The 19289-nt window shown below is 38.0% G+C and overlaps 1 protein-coding gene and 1 long non-coding RNA gene across 9 annotated transcripts; one reads left to right on the top strand and one right to left on the bottom strand.

Annotated features, from left to right (window-relative positions):
- The first annotated feature begins 2747 nt into the window (after positions 1 to 2747).
- On the top strand, positions 2748 to 6554 carry LOC133735297 (uncharacterized). Of its 7 annotated transcripts, none has more exons than XR_009858925.1 (7): positions 2748 to 3011; positions 3107 to 3317; positions 4971 to 5047; positions 5318 to 5385; positions 5556 to 5698; positions 6105 to 6217; positions 6335 to 6554. It is a non-coding gene; the product is annotated as an uncharacterized LOC133735297 (long non-coding RNA). The 7 variants fall into 7 exon arrangements; XR_009858931.1 differs by lacking the exons at positions 2748 to 3011; positions 3107 to 3317 and adding exons at positions 4220 to 4517; positions 5138 to 5186; XR_009858915.1 differs by having other exon boundaries at positions 3164 to 3317; positions 4971 to 5385.
- Positions 6555 to 13413: 6859 nt separating this feature from the next.
- LOC133735276 (SAGA-associated factor 29 homolog A-like) lies at positions 13414 to 16903 on the bottom strand. 2 transcript variants are annotated; one of them, XM_062162692.1, is made up of 11 exons: positions 16760 to 16903; positions 16625 to 16674; positions 16178 to 16349; positions 15891 to 15984; positions 15636 to 15712; positions 15153 to 15256; positions 14925 to 15010; positions 14678 to 14731; positions 14126 to 14279; positions 13988 to 14001; positions 13414 to 13778 (listed from the first exon to the last, which is right to left on the bottom strand). In XM_062162692.1, exons 3-11 carry the CDS (start codon positions 16293 to 16295, stop codon positions 13676 to 13678), a joined length of 804 nt encoding a protein of 267 aa, XP_062018676.1. In that variant the 5' UTR covers positions 16296 to 16349; positions 16625 to 16674; positions 16760 to 16903; the 3' UTR covers positions 13414 to 13675. The 2 variants fall into 2 exon arrangements, with proteins under 2 accessions (XP_062018676.1, XP_062018668.1); XM_062162684.1 differs by having other exon boundaries at positions 15153 to 15259; positions 16760 to 16900.
- Positions 16904 to 19289: the final 2386 nt, after the last annotated feature.

Below are 19289 nucleotides of genomic sequence, written 5' to 3'. Positions count from 1 at the left end.
TGTTAAGTACAATAATGCGCCTATTATACTTAGTTAATTCACTTCTCCCAATTAACACGTCTTTGTCATCATCCCTGAAATGAAACGGGTCCCTTTTAGGGTCAAGACTACGGACGATCATGAGAGTGCATCTTGACTTTATCAAAATACCTAAGCATCCATTGACACTGTATACAAGTTCTAAATCTAGATAAAACCATGTTCTCCCAAAGTCCTTCATTTCAAACTTGGATTTCAGCTGTTCAGTGGTTTCCCTTAACTCATAAAGGGTTCCAATTATGTTCATCAACATAAACCGCGACAATTGCAAATCTGGAACTTGTTGTGGAAACGCGCGGGCATAGTTTATCATATCCCTTCCCAATCAAGTAGTCACTTGGTGAGCGTTGCATCTTCATTGCAAACGCGGTCTATGGTCTAGAGCCACTTGATTTGAGTAAATGAAGTTCATCATGTACCTTCATGTATATTTTTGTATCTAGATCCCCATAAAGATACATATGACCACATTTGTAAGCTGCATGTTCAGTTATTCGGAAACTACCAAACTAAAAAGGTAGTGGAGGAGAATATGTTTTCTCGTAGTCGATTCCAAGGCTTTGTGAGAAGACTTGCGGCATGAGGCGAGACTATAATATCTTTTTTCTCATCACGCTTTCTAACGAAGACCTATTTATGTCAACAGGTTTTATGTTAGGAGGTGTCAGCATCTCAGGCCCGAAATCCTTCATCTTCGTTAGTGAATCCAATTCGACCTGGATCACATATTTCTAATTAGGCCAATTTTGTCTACGTTGTCATTCTTCAACGGAGCAAGGTTCGTTGTCATTGGTCTCAATAATTCCACATCCTCATGTACACTAGTGTAGTTTGTAGAGATCTCTATATTCTTAGGAATTGGTTTTAACATCGAGGCGTCCCCCAACGATGTCTCTTGGACATAACCACAATCCAGAATATTCTCAAGAGATGGATTTTGAGTATCATCAATGTCTGGGCCACCATCGTAGTCGTTCAATGATTGCTTTATGCGAGACCATTTGGGTGTGTACATGGAGATATGATGCCCAACATTAATCCCCAATGATATGCAATAGTCATCGAAAAGTCTTCGATGGAAACTCTCTAGCATTATCAAGTCGAATTGATTGAATGGGATAATTCGGATAGTGAACCTGTTGCCATATGATCTGGGCTAGAAGTTTATCATAAGCAGCATTACTAGTGAACGATAGCATGACACGTGATCAGCGTGATAGCACATCAACCAACACCACAAAACATTTAAATGGTCTACAAGTTGGTTGAATTGGTCCATAGCATCCCTTTGGATTCTATGAGAACACATGTGTCATTTGCATAGGATGGTCTCGATCCTTATTTAGCTAAAGAGCAAGATTTGCAGAACGAAAGATGGGTCTTAGAAGTAACCAATGAGGATTTTGGTTGAGCCACAAAGTCACAATTAACCTGAGAAGTGGAGAGATAAGACGAATCGCCATGTATGGCGACAATGCCATCTGTACTCCATAAGGGGATAACGGCGCCGGCGTTAGCCGATGGTAGGTGGCGGCGGCGGTCCATTTCCCTCTTTGAATTGATTTTGATTCTTACTTCTCTTCTTTCTGAAGAAATGATGTCTGTGTGAAGTCTTTAATATATGGATCACCATGTCACGACCTGGGTGTCCCAAACTATCATGCCAAGACCTATATGTGTCGGAATCCTAAAAGGTCATCTCTTATGACTTTGTTGGATTCAATTACTCAAATAGTGGTTACATATAACCCACTAAAGCGATACATAAGCTTCTCTAATGCTCGTTTTCGTTCATAGTCATTAGAGGTAATGCACAGGAACTTATATCCACTCTCACTAGGTGTTTTCACATGGAAACTGTTGGCTCTAATATCTTTTAAATAATAAAGTTCGAATTAAGATATGTCCAAGACATAAAATAAAAGAATCGACACTTCACTAATAATGGCCAACGATTACATCAAAATTTCTAACCAGAATCTAATCCAAAATAACTATAATCAAATGTCACTACTACAAAAAGTGCATCACACAACACCTATCAGACAAGAGAATAAAAGTTGACCGTCGTCTGATAACGTGAACTCCATTGTACAACGATGTTAATGAAGTTCTGTTGTGGGAATGTTACCAAATTAAGAACTTTTTCTTCAGAGTTTTATCACACAACAGAATTATGCATGTTCTGTTGTATGAATGACACAAAATTTAGAGGCAGATATCCCGCCGTCACTGAACTCAAAATTCCCTCCGAAGACAAGTTCACCAATTTTATCACATAACATAATTATGCATGTTCTGTTGTGGAAATGTGATGCATGGCACAACAGTCTAGTTGTTTCCGTTGTATGACAATTTGACAATTACTAGGTGTACCTAGGGCAAGATGAAAAATTTTGTACAATAGTTATTGTCATTTTGTTGTCTGAACGAGGAACATAGGCGGCATCAATATTTTCATTTTGGCTCAAATCGATTTGAAATCCTCCCACCAAACCTAGGCAGGCGGCAAATTTCCCTCCATCTTTTGGCGCATATCATTTTATGTATACTTTCTTACAAAAGTTTTTTAACTATCTATTGTGGGATGAACTAAAATTATGGCCACCAAACCCATATGTTCGAAAGAAAGAAAGAAAAAAAAAACAAAAGAAGAAGAGAGCTACAACCACTCAACCTATTCTTTCCTCTCTCTCCCTCCCGTCAAAACGCTAAGCCTAAGCATCTCTCTCAGTCCAGCTCCTTGCTTCTATTCTTTCTTCCCCGATATACCGACCCAAATCCTCTACTCCGATTTACTCTTCTCCTTGAAACCCTAATTCACCGGTTGTTCTTAGTCTCCCGCGAGAAATTAGGGTTCGAATTGGGGCTTGCTCTTCACTTCTCCAAATCTGCCTCCAACTCCATCTACCTAATCGATAATCTAAGCTCTGCTTTGCATTACCCAAATCAATTCAAGGCTTCTCGATCCGGTAAGGTTCCTATCTCTAACGAATTCTATCATCTTCTAGATCTGATTTCACCTTTGTCATCCGCCATTGCTTTTCCTTGAATGACTCCTAAACAGAAATGGCTTCTCCTCCCTACAACTGACCCGCCAATTCACCAAACGGACCCAACTCAGTTGCTCCCACAATGAGAACCAACCCGCTCTCTCCAAGGATGAACAAGGCCCGCCTCAGGAGGTCGTTCTCAAAGTTATTTCAGGTTTCGTTTTCAGGGAAGCTTTGACCTTTTTGAAAGTCGAAGGCATTGACAGAGCTCAAGATCTAGCCAAGGTACTATCTTTTCCTAATTTTCTTTTTTTCTTTTTTCCCCCCAATTTGCTTTGTTTCAGTTTTATACAGACTCCATGAATTTATGTATTGCTTTTGTGATTTCGCATATGTGTGTGTGTGTCTGGGAACACATTTCTTTTCGAACTTAGTGAAAAAGAAATAGTTAGCCGGTTGTTGGTTAATGGGTCTGAAGAATTTGTGGGTCTTCAATATGAATTGTCTGGTTCTGGAGGAAATGGAGTATGGGAATGATTTGGATAAGTTGACCAGTAGAGCTATCATTGCTTTGATTTTTCTGGGATTTGGGACCTTTACGTGTCTAAGTTGCTATCTCTCTAGCTTAGTTTTCATTTGGGTCTTTCTCTACATATGTTGTTTTAGTAATACACCTAGTTTTGTTTTCCTCTTATATAATTGCATTTAGATTCCCCTGTTTACTTGTGATTAGATCTAGTTTTGCTTCCTTTGATTTCTGGATATAATTTGGTTTTGTTTTGAATTGAATTTGCCTAGGGTTTATATGATTACATTTGGGTTTCAAGATTAGGGCTTTTTAGTTGGGCATTATCCTGGAGGACTAATTATAATTTGGAACAATGTTTTGGGAGGAATTTTACTCTTTAGGTACTAACCAAAGCACTTCATCTGTTTTTGGATAACGGTGATTACGTAAAAACACTCTTTATAGAAACCAGAGTTTAGAAAGAGATCTATTTAGATTGTCTGTTGTCTTGAACTAAGCTCTTTTTGGTTTGTTTTGTTTCAGTCTGAGGAGGCTTTGTTTTGTTTCTTGTTCCTGTGATTACTGACTTCTGTCCATCTTTCTTTCTGAAACTTCTTCTTCTTTAGTGAAATTGTCATTTTTTATATGTTTAGAGTGAGAACTGAATGCATCTTATGCATCAGTTTTATTGAGGATGCATTAGATTCCTTTAACCAATGCTTGAATATTTTATTAGTTTTCTATTCACAATGCTTTAGTCCTCATGATGACTAAACTTGTATTTATTTATTTGGCAATATCAATTTTTCGTTTATATCTCTCTGCCCCTATCTCTTGAAGTACTGGTCTACAACATCTTATCTGCTCAGCTTCTCCTCACCACCGTCATCTTATCTGCCATCTCTACACTCCCGTCAATGATCTCCTCAAAGGCAGCCCTGGCCTTCTCATGTTCTTCGCCTTCCTTCCTTTCGTCTGTATGTACCCTCTTTCTCCATCACTCCAAAGAATTATTTGGTTTTTGGACTTTTGGATTATAAAAGTTAAGTTTTTGACATGGCTTTGAATTTGTTATCTCCAGCTGAAATTAAAGCCATCTCTTTCTTGGATTCCACCAAGTCCAGTCACTTGCCAAAGCTTCCAGTTTTCACTCCCCATGCATCTTAGCTTTTAAAAGTGCATGCTGGCATTATTGCTCAATTGGGTCACTGGGATTATATGGTTTTTGTGTTTGTAAAAAGATGGTGTCTTTGTACTTTTTTTGTGTGACCAAAGTTCATGTGATAAAGTGCATATATGTAAAATAGTTTGCAAATTTACTTGTTTGTAGCTCTGAATTATGATTTATATGGTTGTTTGGTATATAAATTTAGTTGCTTTTCTACTATGGAATGAGAAATGATGGTGTTGTGCTCATTTGTTGTACATAGGTGGGTTTGCTTTAGCCAATAAGGAGACCTTGATTGCTGGAGGCCCATTTGTTCTTCCTCTTGCGCACAAGCATAATGTGAAAATTCTTTCTGCTGATTAAGAACATTTTTTGCAATTTTTCAGTTATGAAAACAAATCCATATTGATACCCAACTCTATCTAATAGGTTCTACTGTGATCTTGATATAGCTATCAAATTTGCTGCATTCTTGTTGGTGATACTCAAAGCACTGTTAAATTACTTGATACACCTTAATTTAGTCATTGCCTCATCATTTCTTTATTTCTGCATCCTATATCCTCTCCTGTGAATACTAATGAAGCTAATGAATTCTTATTTCTTTAGTGTATCCAAGGCTTGCCAGAGGGTGCACTTCAGCATATTATTTTGACAGCTTCTGGTGGGGCTTTCAGGTGAGAAATCATAATATAAGCAAGAATGAAAGCTTGTGATGAACTGAAAATTTTCAATTTCTGTTTCATATGGCACAAGGGGCAATTAAGCATTTTAAGTATTCTATTTCCTAACAGTATTGAGTTGGTACTTGGTAGCAATTAAGCACTAAGTTCTTTACTTTTGACAGGGGCTAGAAGTCATTGAAATTCTATGATATGCATTACTCATGGTGTGCTACTGGTGTACTGTTAACATTTAGTCTCAGTGGCAAAGACATGACATGATGTATTAGATGTGTTCAATTGAAGAAGCTGATGAATTCTCGTGCAGGTACCATCCTTTTTTCTACTAGCATAAGAAATAAATATCTTTCATTTGAATTGGTTGTTTTCCAACATTGGGATTAGTATTGAACATTTCATTGGTCATCTATGACACAACTTGTTGCTTCAATTTTCTGAAATAAAGTTTTTGTTGAGACTGCGACCTAATAACAATAACTTTATCACATAACCTTGTAAAGTGTTGAAAACCTATATTTGTTCTTAGATTTGCTCCAATCTAGTATTCTATACTAATGCGCACTATTAATGACATGTGAATTGCTTCATTTATTGTGATGATTGTATGCTTTACGTATAGGTGCAATGTCATAGTTACTAGTATCTTCCTTTGTTGCGATGAGTCATATTTGAATTATTTGAATGTTTCTCTGACACTGCTTCCTTGATGGAAGTCATGACATACACTTCTGTCTGTGCAAACTGCTGGTGGTGAGGTATTTTTTGGAACAAAATGATATTAAAGGTGCTATCAATACGTGCAATCAAAAAGCTGCCAGATCATTCGGTGGGTATTTATTCGATAATTTCGTGAGTGTTACTTATACTGATTCCAGCGGTCTTAAAGGTCTGGTGTTTTTCTCTGCATATTTGGTCTTCTAATAATGATCTGATCATGGTGCAGGCCAATTGTGAGTGAGACATTCAAGGTTATGTTGAAGATAATGTTGTTTAGAGCATTGCAAATTTCTGTCATGATCTACAGGTCCTAGACCAGATCCTGGACCTAGCAAAAGCTTCAAGGTCATTGGAAGTATATAGAGCATTATATTTGTGCAAATGCTAGCTCTTTTGGATACATGAATGTATATATAGATGATTGACAAAGGATTAAATACTGTTTACTCCCCATACTTATAGGGTTTCATCGTTTCAGTCCCTGACCTTTGAATTTCACCTAAAAAGTCCATGAACTCTCAATTTCCTCCCAATTCGTCCATGCCATCAATTTTCCGTCAATTTCTCTGTTAAGTTGCTGACGTGGCAGCCATTTTCTGCCGAAATGTCTATTTTACCCTCAGTTAAAAAAATTTCTGTTTTATTTTTTATTTTTCTCATTACTTCCTCTTCCATTCTCTCACACTCTCTCACCTCCCAAACACCACCACCACCACCACCTCTTCCTCCTCTCTTCCTTCACCAACGACAACGCCAACACCACCACCACCTCTTCCTCCTCTCTCACCTCCCAAATACCACCAGACACCAAACACCACCTCTTCCTCCTCTCCTCCTTCACCAACAGCAATGGCAACACCACCACCACCACCTCAGTCACCTCCCAAACACCAAACACCACCTCTTCCTCCTCTCTTTCACCAACGCCAACACCACCACCACCTCTTCTTCCTCCTCTCCTCCTTCACCAACGCCAACGCCACCCACCACCTCCACCATCTGCAAGAGAAGTAAAAACAAGCTGAACTCTAAATTATCGCAACCAAACCAGTAAATAAAGCAACAATCATCTCAAATCTATAAATTGAAATACAATATCCCAAAGCTCTGAATCGAACCAAGAGCTTTGGCATCAACTGAAAACCTAGATCACGAGCTCGCTGCGCCACCGCATGGCATCATACCATGGCCGAAATTCTCCAAACCCAAACCAGTAAATAAAACAACAAATATCCCAAAACAAACACCTTCTTCACCAAACCCAAATTCTCCATAGCCTCTCTCTGTCCGAAATTCAAACCTTACAATAAGGAAAGGAACCAAGAGAAAGGCCCGGCCGGCGGCGAAGAAGGAGGCCGCCACCAAACCCAAAGCCACCGCCACACGCGCCAAGAGCATCAAGGCCTCGCAGCCTTAGCCGGAACAGGAATACGTAGAAGAGCAGAACAACCTTCAAAATCTATGTAAGGCGGCGTTATCGCCTGGAGTCGATTTACCAATACGACTGGGATTTCTCAAATCTCAAGAAGGAATTTGAAGAAGGAGGGAAGTTTCATGGAATCGGGAACAACCACGATTCAGTCGCGGCGGAGCCTGACCGACTTGACCTCGGACCGGAACTGGGGCTATGGCAGGCCGAACGAGGAAGCCGCCATTTGTTTTTGATCGGAGCAATGACGGGGGCTCTGGGGATATGGAGGTGGAGGAGAGGATTCTTGGATCTGGGTGGATTAAGATCGGGTCAAATTGATCGACCCCGATCGAACACACATACTGGATTCTCTATTGGCGGCGACAAGCACGAAGTGTGCTCGTTAGATGCAGATGACTTGGGTGGCTGGCTTAGCCATGGCAGATTGGGGTGATGGCGGAGATAAAAAGAAAAGGAGAGAGAGCTGGAAGAAGAAGATGTAAAAAGAAAAAGAAAAAGAAAAAAAACAGGAGAGAAAAGAAAAAAAATTAAAAAAGAGTAACTAAGGGTATAATAGACATTTTAGCTTGAAATTAATGACACGTCAGCAAAATAACGGGGTCTTTGACTGAAAGTTGACGGCAGGGACTAATTAGGAAGAAATTGGGAGTTCAGGGACTTTTTAGGTGAAATTCGAAGGTCAGGGACTGAAACGACGAAACCCTATAAGTATAGGGAGTAAACAATAATTTTGGTACACTAGACGCTTGAATTAGAGTACTTCATTACATAATATATATTGAGCATTATATTTATGCAAATATTCCAGGTAGAATATCGATAATGAACGAACAATAGTGAACTAAATTAAGTTGTATGAATACACATATCCTTAATCACACAACAAATCAATTTTAATCACACAACGGTACCTATAAAATTTTGTCGTCTCATTAATAGTCACACAACAGAACAAATAGGTATCAGTTGTCCAATGTTAAATCACACAACGGTCCCTATAAAATTTTGTTGTCTCATTAGTAGTCACACAACAGAACAAATAGGTATTAGTTGTCCAATGTTAAATCGCACAACGGTATAGAAACAATGTGTTATATGACTTGTGAAGAATTCAACATTGAGCCTCACACATACAACAATTACTTAGGACATCTGTTGTGGGAAAGAACAACCAACAACAATTGCCATATTTTTCTGTTGTATGAGAAGTCAACCAACAACAGTATGGTATTACTCTCGTTGTCTGAGTGTCATTTTGTTGTTGTGTGAGAAGTTAACCAACAACAGCGTGGTACTTACTTCTGTTGTCTGACCACCATCGAAACAACAATTGAATCCGCCACATCCAATTTCTGGCATTGGCATGTGCAGAATCGGTGCAACGGTTATAATTGAAGCGTTGTGTCTATGATATACACATAACGGTGTTTCACCGTTGTTGGAGTGTGCTCATCACACAACACCGAGATAGACGACAGACATGACCCAAATCACACAACAGATTTCCACCGTTGTGTGATGCACTTTTTGTAGTAGTGTGTAGACAAATAGTAGTCACTCAATTCTTTCGGTAGCTCCAATTTGGTAGTGACCAGGTAAGGTAAGACGAGATTTTGGCGGAGCAATGCTCACTTATAAAACCGTTCTCTCAGATCAAACCTTTCCTAGGCATCAAAATTAATTGGATAAGCCTAGTTGAGAAAGAGATAGAACTATCGTCATTTATTGATAATGTCTAAGGCAAAATGCCAAGACATATATTCTTGGAAAAAAAAAGACTATTAATCAAAATCTGCGGCATCAACATTGTTTCCCATGCCAGATTTGAAGTCTGCAATTAGTGAGATTGATGTCATTGTCATCTCTATATTCTCCTTTAGCTACAAGATAAGCCTCATGCTCTATCATATATTAATACATCTTGTATTGTGCAGCTTGTTTTTCACTCGCATTAGAGCGCTTAAACCAATGCTCTGAAGATCTACATCTATAGCATACCTCACCCTTTAATTGAGATGCACCTTGTGCATTTAGACGTCCCGTAGGGATGTTGGTGGTGACACCACCACGATTGGTAGTGCCAGCTCTACCTCTCCCATGCTGGCCAATGTTGCCAGGTGTCCGCACATCAATCTGGCGGTTTTTTCTTCCTGTTTAGGGCGATTGTATGGACCCACATATCCATTTTATGGTCCCTTAGCTTTAGGGTTCCGCTCCTTGCGCCCTTCTTTAGATGTGCTATTATAATTCGCCTAGTGAACGCTCTTAGTTCCAACGGGCCTTGAATTATAGTATTTTCATGAGTGTATTGTTATGTTTCGCAGCAACTGACATATCAGTGATAAGCTGATGAAACCTCGTGATCTGTCTAATATTGCACTCAAGCCTATATTGCTTAATTTGCAACCAATAGTGCTGAGACGGGGAAGGTTGAGAGGGTTTTCTCAATTAATTCATGATCTGTGAGCTCTACTCCACAGAATCTCATTAGTAGTGGGGTGATTCTTGACGTTATTCATCCATTGGTGATAACCAATGTCATTCGAATCTAGTTTAGTGAAGTCAAGTTTTTGCAGGTTTGCATTCGACATTCTAAAAACAAAGGAGAATAAATTAGTTTCGGAGTGTAATACTTCCACGACAACTAATTAAGGATTTTCGAGCCTCTTTGCTACCAAGAAATCGATTTCCAAGAAGTGTGGATTAGACTGAAACAATGATGTTTGAATATTCAATTTTCGATGCTCACGAATGCTCTTAGCCCGTAGTTTACGAACGCTTTTAGTTTGTAGTTTACGAACGCTCTTAGTTCGTAGTTTAGCGTGAACTCCCCATTGTTCCGTTTTTATGAATTGAACCCACGTTACAAGAAATGTGGGATGTAGGAGAAGAGATTTTGAAAGTCCCCGATGTTAGCCAAATAGTCATCCTCAAGTATAAGAGGTACAAGTAATAGTATGGGGATTTAAGAAAAGTTGTCGAACCCACGAGGATTGGATTCCTTTCATTAGCTAGGGTGTTAACCTAAGGAAAGCTAGAATATGCAAATGTACAATCACAAACCTAAATTCTCAAGGAAATCTAGGCACATGGTGAGTATGTGCATTGTGCTGGTAGTGAAATTGTTTGTTGGATAGAGTGGTGAACCAAATTAAAATAAATGCTCAAATGTAAACTAAACTACTCTAAACTAAACTAGTAATATAATGGATGAAATTAGGGCTTGGATTGTCTACCACTAACCTCCCTTGCAAGTATTGAAGTTCAAATACAAGTGATGCTATTCTGATTTCCCAATTACCCTATTTGCATCCGGATAAAACTATAAAGGCTTAAACTCATTTAATGGTATCAATTCCAACCAGATAAGTCTAGAATCAACTACCTAAGAATAAATCCTATTACCGGTTAAGTCTCAATTCATTGTTCCTAGATGCATAAAGCTTTGAGTTTAGATAATCATGCAAGCAAACCAATCCTAGATCTAGGTGATTTTAACTCACAATCGTCACATGCACATAAAGGATGCTATCATGGTATCAATGCTCCAGGTTAACTTTGCTCAAGTGTACGAGCCTGATTTTGTATTATATTTTCTATAGAAACAGTGTGCACAAGCAGTCCACAGAAGGGTTTAGGGTTCGTACACTCAATGACAAAGGCACTGCAGCTTCCTGATCTTGTAGACTCAAGAGACTGAAACACGTAGAAAAGCCAAAAATTTTACTTTGACCTGTAGTAATCGGTAATCCACCGACAACCCAATTTCACTCCAAAATATGAGGTTGGTTCTCTCCATTGAAATCAATACTGAAAGAATCGGTAATGCACTGCACCTCCACAGTACCGTAGCCTTCACTTCGTCACCAAATGGAAGCAATAAGTTGTCACCAAGCAGTGAAGCACAAGATGGCAACATCCAATGTAGATTGAAGTGGGAAGCTCTCAAACAGAGAGAGCAGGGATGAGCCTCCCAATCTCATGGTCTCTCAAGTTTGTATGAACACTAAGATTTCATCCTTAAGACGGGGAATGAAAATATACATGCTTCTTTAGCAACATAATGAGACAGTTCCATGCTACAGAAAAGGGAACTGTGATATGCAGAGGTGAATTCCGGAACCCAATATTTTCTCCTTTCACTGCAACGAAAAGAATATAAGAGAAAACCAGAAGTTCTTGAAATATTTCTTTCCTGATCACCACAGAAGAGGCGACATTTTGATCCTATTTTGTATGCCTTAATAATTGGTAGCATTTTGATGATTTAAACTTTTCCCTATAGCCTTACAGTGGGCAGATGCTCTGTTGAAAGGAACGCCAACAGTATGAAAGAGCTCTTTGTACATTTAGCAACCATTGGACGAAGTGGTGTTAGCTCAGTGGTTAGAGCACTCACTACCTATGTACGAAGTCATGGGTTCGAGTCACCGGGCAGGAGTGAAACTCTTTGATCCTCTTTTTAAAAAATAGAAAAAAAAAAAAAAAAAAAAAAAAAAAAAAAACAACCATTGGAAATTATTCCCCAAATATCTGCATTTTTAAACAACTAAAGGTGATACGAGAAGGCAACCCGAAAAGGAAGGAAGTCCTGTTTCTGAAGGTCAGGTTCTGATAAAATAACAAAACAAATTTAAAGCTTGGCAGAACTGGAGGTACTGACAAAGCTTGGCAAAACTGGAGGTACTGATGACAGGTTACAAGAAGATCAGATAACATAACAGATCTTAAGTTTTTCTCATCATCCTATTAGATGTATCTGCCTGTTAATTAAACTCTTTCGCATAATGAACTTAATATCTTGATACAATTAAATGATGCATATGCAGCTGAGCACCTACGCTTGCCACACTTGGGTGCATACTTGAACTAGCTTGGAAGAAATTACCGCCATTCTGCAATTTTGCCTCTGGAGAGTCAAACCATGAGAACAAAGAATGAAACAATTTTCAAGAACAGCAGAGCTTCTTCTTGTTTAATATGCAGATGGCTCAGCTCTGCAGTTCAAAGCACACATCGGTGATCTCTTAGACAAGGTTCAAATCTATATTCGAAAGCCTACAGTCTTGAAAAGTTATCCTTGTTGACACACTAAAGAGACTGGTGGTGAGTTGATACAATAGCCCCCGGGCTCTGTACACGTCTGATATTGGGATTTGGGAAAAATGATCTTTCTGCTGGTTTTCGAAAGTTAAGCTTCAACCACCTTCGTCCAGCAATGCCAGAAACCGTAAACCAGTTTGTTACAGCATTGCTAGTATAACACTAGTGCTTAACTATGTCGATAGTAACTTAAGATGATCACAAACTCTAGCACATTATGAATTTTTTTTTTTTTTTGGGTGTGTGGGGGTTGGGGTTGGGGTTGGGGGGGTGGGATAACACCGGTCCAATTGGTTGCTTGCCAGTGAAGCTATTCTGCAATCTTTAACCTGCACTGTGTTATGTAAAACGACATGGCCATAGTACTACACATGCAGCTCAGGGACAGTCATCAAACTAAGAGCTGAACTCCCAGAAGCTGCAATTACATATGTGGATGCCTGTACCGCTATGGACGATTAGCAGGGTCAAGCATAGGCAGATCTGCTCTTGGCCACTGTTTTCTTACTGACTACAAAAGATGTAAAAACTTTATACAGTGCTAAAAACTACAAAGAAAATGTGTACCCAAAAACTGTCTTGTTCCGTTGGTTCAAATGAAATAATCATCCTTCTATGCTACCCTCAAATTCTTATAGTTAAATCCTGGACCATCAAGACTGATTCGACTGTGATAACAGAATACAAATACGATGGGGATAGAAACTGGTCAGTGCAAACAAAGGCCGGGGCAGTGAAGAAATAATGAGAAAATACAGCACAAATAAATGTGGAATGCAAACAAAGAGATGGCGGGTCAACTTGACTTTAATTTTGATCTATCACATTCATATCCATTTCAGTTCCTTACTCACTTCCACTTGGTCAGAAGAGTGGAAAGAGATCCTAAACAAACATGAAGTTGCTTCCTACAAAACCTATAATCATACATATAGACACTACATAATTGACTAAACGTGATGGATGATTGAATTCAACTTGCTGAATATTAGACTGGATGATACCCCAACAATCTTGAATTGAGGGAAAAATTCACTGGCGATGTCCTTCTGGTAGGGCAACAACCTTATGGAAGGGCACTGTCCTCTGAGGCAAAGACCCATCTTCCTCGTCATCATCAAATTCCAATAAATAACTGCATCAGATATTAAATTCTGTGAGTCATATCATTCTATTCATTCCCCATATCTGGGGAAAGGAGTCTTTTAAAGAATGCCAAACGAGGATTATTGTTCACTTGAAAAGGTCACTACATCTAAAGGTTGGAATTCGCCACAACATAAACAATGTACTGTTACCAAAGTTTGTGTATGCAAATAAACTGCAAATGAGGATATCACTTACTCATCCGTCTTCCTCTGATATTTGAGCATCCAATGGAAGCATGCAGAGAACAATAAGAGTTAGCTCTACATCAGAATCGTCGAATGTATTCAAACAACTGAAACAAAATAAAGAAGACAAGATGGATGGAATTGTCACCTTACGATGAACATTAACCACAGTTGCCTTGTATAGTGCAGTTGTTCCCGGATAAACTGCCAAAACATGTCTTCCAGTAGGAAAATCTAGGGTAGGGGAGGGTTCATTTCTCTTGGGGAAAGGAATAATAGCTGACATAGGCAACTTGTACTTTCTGAGAGTGCAAAAACAATGTGCCTCAGATGAAATAATATAGTGTAGATAATCAACAGACAAGAACAAGAAAAAAAATACTGTCTCTCAACAACTACTGGGCAGGACAAGCAGCAATTTTCATAGCAAAGCAATATACATCCTCAGAGAAGCAGCAGTATAGAGAACTCAAAATAGCTCCTTTGTAGTTTGGAAATAGCTTCCCATAATCTCATAAGTCAAACACCCTTAGACGCATGTCAAGATGTCCCATATAAGGAGCAACTGAGTTGTATAAGTACAAAATTTCATATTTTATATATGGTAAGCCACTAAAAAAAACAAATTCATGTGAAAAGGCATTCGATACAAAGCACTGACAAAAAAATTGTTAATCATTCATCCAAAACAAAAAGTTACCTTTGGCCACTGCCTTCTTCATCATCACCAGGCTCCTCATCTAGTACTTCAAATCTGCACATAAAGTGAAAAAGGATCAAGTAGGGTTCTTAAAACTACATATCAGAGGAGTGGCATTCTCCTAATTATTTCTTGTTAACTAGTATTACATAATGTCCTAATAAACAGACAAACTTGCTGAAAGATAATGACTGCTCAATCTGTCATCATTACAAAAATAAAGCTTTTACATAGGTTCTAAACTTACTCTCTTGCGTCCTTGTCAAAATGGATCACTTTTACAACAAACCACTCGTCCTTATCAGCATCTTCTTGAGTGACCCTAGCTGCTACCTAAAAGTATAGTAAATGTCAATAAAACACAAGTTTAAAGAGGATCAATCATTGTGAAGGATAACATTGTAAGCAAGAGTACTAGGGTAGCTGGATGTGATAAAGAGAACCAGATTTGACAGAACACCATAGAACAGCATACCTGTTCACCTTTTAGACTGGCACAGGCCTCAAGTTGATTTCGGAGGGCAGGGGAAATCCTTGGAATCTCAGAGTCACTCTTCATTCTCTTCCTTTTCGGCTCACCTTCTACAGTATATATAAATCGGCTAAATGAAGAAAATATGATATTCTTTTTAGAAAAGAAAAGAAAAATAATAATAAAGGCTATCATCTCTTAGGAATATAAGCCACTGAAATGCAATTTAGATTTGGCATAAAGCCTCTTTTTGGCAGTTGAAAAGCTTCTGTAACTGCCATATAAATTTGAATTGGGATACTTCAGAATCTAAAGCAAACACTTGGCATTTAATGAAAGTAAATATCTATTTCTTCACTACAGAAATTTTTATTGTTTACTGACAAAGTAAATCCAAGTAAATATCAACGTGAGACGCTCTGAATTTGATTAATTATCTTCAAATACATACTGCAGAAGATTAGTCTTATAGGAATGGATCCATACCTATCCTTCTTCGTGGCTGCCCTTGAGGTCCAGAAGGCAATAGAGCATCAAGTTGAACCAACAACGAATTTGAAACACTGCAACCAAGACAATCAACAACCCGAACAGGTTAGAAGCATCTAACGTAAATCTAAGGGAAAGAATTTAAGACAAAACCAGGAGGTTCAGAACCATATTTCTTATAATATTGACTCAAAGATTATGGAAACAAGTAGAATTTTTTTTTTACTAAATCAAAGGTATAAACAAACGTACTTCACTTCATTTTCTGAAAGCTCTTTCGCATGAGCATATAAATTCTTCAACTTCGACAATGAACTATCTCCAGGCTTCTCAACTACTTCAGGAGCTATGTCAGCATATGCAAAGAAAGATTCAAAAACAAACCAAGTTATTGTCACACAAGACTACACTAAAATCATGGAAAACAGACAACCAATCCATACCTAGTAAGTAATGCTAAGTTGCTAACTACATTAACCGACCAAAAAAACTACCCATAAAGTGCACGAAACGATATACATTGTAAAAGAGGCACTCACTGGCTTGGAGCTTCTTATGGATCTTGTTGATCTCAATGAGCACCTCTTCTTGGTCTTTCCTCAACTGATCAAGCTCTTTCGACTTGTCCAGTATTCCTGCAATATCCGGTGTCGACATGCTTCTCTCTAAAATTTAACTCCCCCTACAGATTCCAAACCTCAAACTCTTCACCTGCAATTCCATTTCAATATATGCATAACCATACATCAATCATAAACAACAAATATCAAAAAAGAAAACCCTTAAAGTAACGATTTGAACTTAAAAGTAATATGGAAGACTTAAAATTTGGTGTTCCAAATTTTTTGGGGAAAGAAAAAAAAAAAAAAAAAACACAAGTGGAAGTTTCTATTTGTGCCGCCATTATTGGAGTAGTGTGGACATTTGTGCTTAAAGAATTCGAATTTACAAGGAAAGCAAAGGGAAGCGTGATTGATGGATGTTACCTGAATCGATCGGGATTATTCGAAACTGGGTAGCTCCGGCGTTGGTTCAACTGGGAAGAAAGAAAGAAAAAGTTGGGATCATTGGAAGAAAAGACCCAATTGGGTTGGATGCAAATGGAAGAAGAATCTGCTTACCTTTGATTTCTGTCTCTGGGTTCAAGACTTAAAGAACATGTTCTATATATTATTTTTTTGCTTTTTTGTTCTTTTGGGTCTCTTGAACTGAGACATCAAAACCTTTTATTTATCGATGAGCCTGGGGGAAAGTCTGGGGACCAATCACGACTCATTCTTTTGAAGTTTATGACCAGATTGCTCCCGTTATTGTCCGGCGAAATTTCAAAAATAACCTTTAATCGCTATTTTTTTTATTGGCGAGTCGTATTATATACGTGGCACAACGACTGTAATGAAGACGGGAAAAGAATCTAAAGACTACATATTTCAAGTTTAGAGAAATTATTAATTATAGACTATCATCGAAACGTTAAACTTTCTCCAATGGTCCATCCAACTTGTAGTTGGAATCACATATTTCAATATTAGAGAAATTATTAATTACAAACTATCTCGAAACATTAAACTTTCTCTGCCGGTCCTTCCAACTCATATTTAGACTTGCATATTTCAATTTTAGAGAAATTATTAATTATAGACTATCTCGAAACATTAAAATTTTCTCTGCTGGTCTCTCTAACTCATATTTGGAATCACATATTTCAATCTCAGAGAAATTATTAATTATAGACTATTTCAAAACGTTAAACTTTCTCTGTTGGTCCCTCCAACTCATATTTGGAATCATATATTTCAATCTCAAAGAAATTATTAATTATAATTAATATATCTCGAAACGTTAAACTTTCTTTACTGTTCCCTTCAACTCGTAGTTGGAATCGCATATTTCAATTTTAGAGAAATTATTAATTATAGACTATCTCGAAACGTTAAACTTTCTCTACTGATCCCTCCAACTCGTAGTTAGAATCACTGTCTACCACTCTCAGGTATTATTACTTTTAAAAACTTGGGTTGCCCTAATATTATCCACCTAACCATCATGATGCAACGCATGTGGTGGGATAAAATTAAGTTCTCCATGAGGGAACTTTTTTGTGTAGATAGATAGGGTCTATTATCTCCATGTGCAAGAAGATACCTGAAAACTCAAGCGCTTCACCTCTAGTACTGCCTTATAAGTAGAAAACTAGAAGAACAAGAACAATAATCTCCAAGAGAATAACATTTATGAAATAGATGAGACCACTATTGATCCACCACTATTGTCCTAAAATGACCATTTTAACCCCTAAAGTGGACCCCAATGTCGGAGTTAACGTCCAATTTGGACGGAAGCTGAGCAATTAGTCACAGCTGACTGAAATTGGAAAGCTCAGGGGTGTTTCTAGTTAAATTGAGAGCATAGGGACTAACATGAAGTTACCCCCAAACCTCAGGGGGTAAACTGAATTTAATCCTAATTAAAATGTCAATGTTATCAAGAGTTCGAAACCTTCTATTTTTTTTTTTTTTTTTTTTTGATCAAAGGAGAGAAACTTTATTGATATAACAACTTACATCAAGGAGTACATAGTGGCCTCGTTAAACCTCACCACAAAAGTAAGGAAGAGTACCACACTCCATTACAAAACACTGAAAACCAACAAACTATACTACACTGGTACTGAAAGTCAAAAGGTTCAACGACGATGGGTGAATTGGAAAGCCAATCGAGTTAGTAAGGCCCGATAAAGCAGCATTGACGAGGATGGGTTCAAACCACAATAGAAAGCTATTGGGCGGGCCATCCACGGATCCCCCGGAGAACTCAACACAGGCTGGAAGAAATGCTCGGCCAAAAGCCGGCAGAGGACCTGAAAACCCAAAACCAGCAGCCCAATCCAAACCAAAACGTCGGAACCATGACACAAACCCTAACTCGAAAGAGAAGGGACTACGAAACCTTCTATTTTGTACTTATAAATTTTTTTATTTTTCTTTTGAATTTCCAAATTTCCTTTTCTCTTTCTTTTGGGACCTCCTCATGATCACACCTAAAAAAGAAAAAGAAATATTACCCACCTAGCCACCCCTCAATGACTAATAAGCTCTATTGTCTATTGTTCACCACTACAATTACCGTTGTCTACCTCCAATAACACCACTTACCTAATTTCGACATGGGTTGCCAGTTACTCAATTAACGGTAATGGGAAGTTCATCAATAGTGGTGGATGGTTTCTAAAATTTGTAACTTCACGTAAAAATTTAATTTGATTAAACCATCAACAAGCAAATTGCTTTCTGAGTAAGTAAATATAATTACAGAAAATGCACTCATGGACTAAGGACACTTGCTTATTTGCCTACAAAATTGCAACTACCAATCAACTATTCATAAAATTTGGTAATTGCCTCTAGTTACACAATGGACCAATAAAAGGCAACTAACATGCCAATCCATTGTTCACACTTCCAAAATTTAAATATGTTGTTAATTTAAAATTGGATACACTATAAATTTGATTTCTTAATTGATTTAAGGATAAGAATAATTTTAAACTATTTTCTTTTGACAAAGATTTTTTGTTTTTTTTACAAAGAATTATAAACTGTTTAATATAACAATTTGTCAAGACACAATATAAGATAAGATTTTGAACTG

The sequence above is a fragment of the Rosa rugosa genome, chromosome 1, assembly GCF_958449725.1.
Source record: "Rosa rugosa chromosome 1, drRosRugo1.1, whole genome shotgun sequence".
NCBI lineage: Eukaryota > Viridiplantae > Streptophyta > Magnoliopsida > Rosales > Rosaceae > Rosa > Rosa rugosa.
This window is presented reverse-complemented; position numbering and strand designations above follow the sequence as displayed.

Bases quoted from the DNA above. Each gene is read 5' to 3' on its own strand.
- LOC133735276 (XM_062162684.1), bottom strand. From the start codon at position 16,295: ATGTCGACACCGGATATTGCAGGAATACTGGACAAGTCGAAAGAGCTT. The intron at 15,713-15,890 runs GTACGTTTGTTT...TCTTGGTTGCAG, and splicing joins CTTTCAGAAAATGAAGTGAA to TGTTTCAAATTCGTTGTTGG. The intron at 14,280-14,677 runs GTAACTTTTTGT...TTGCACTCTCAG, and splicing joins GAAGAAGGCAGTGGCCAAAG to AAAGTACAAGTTGCCTATGT.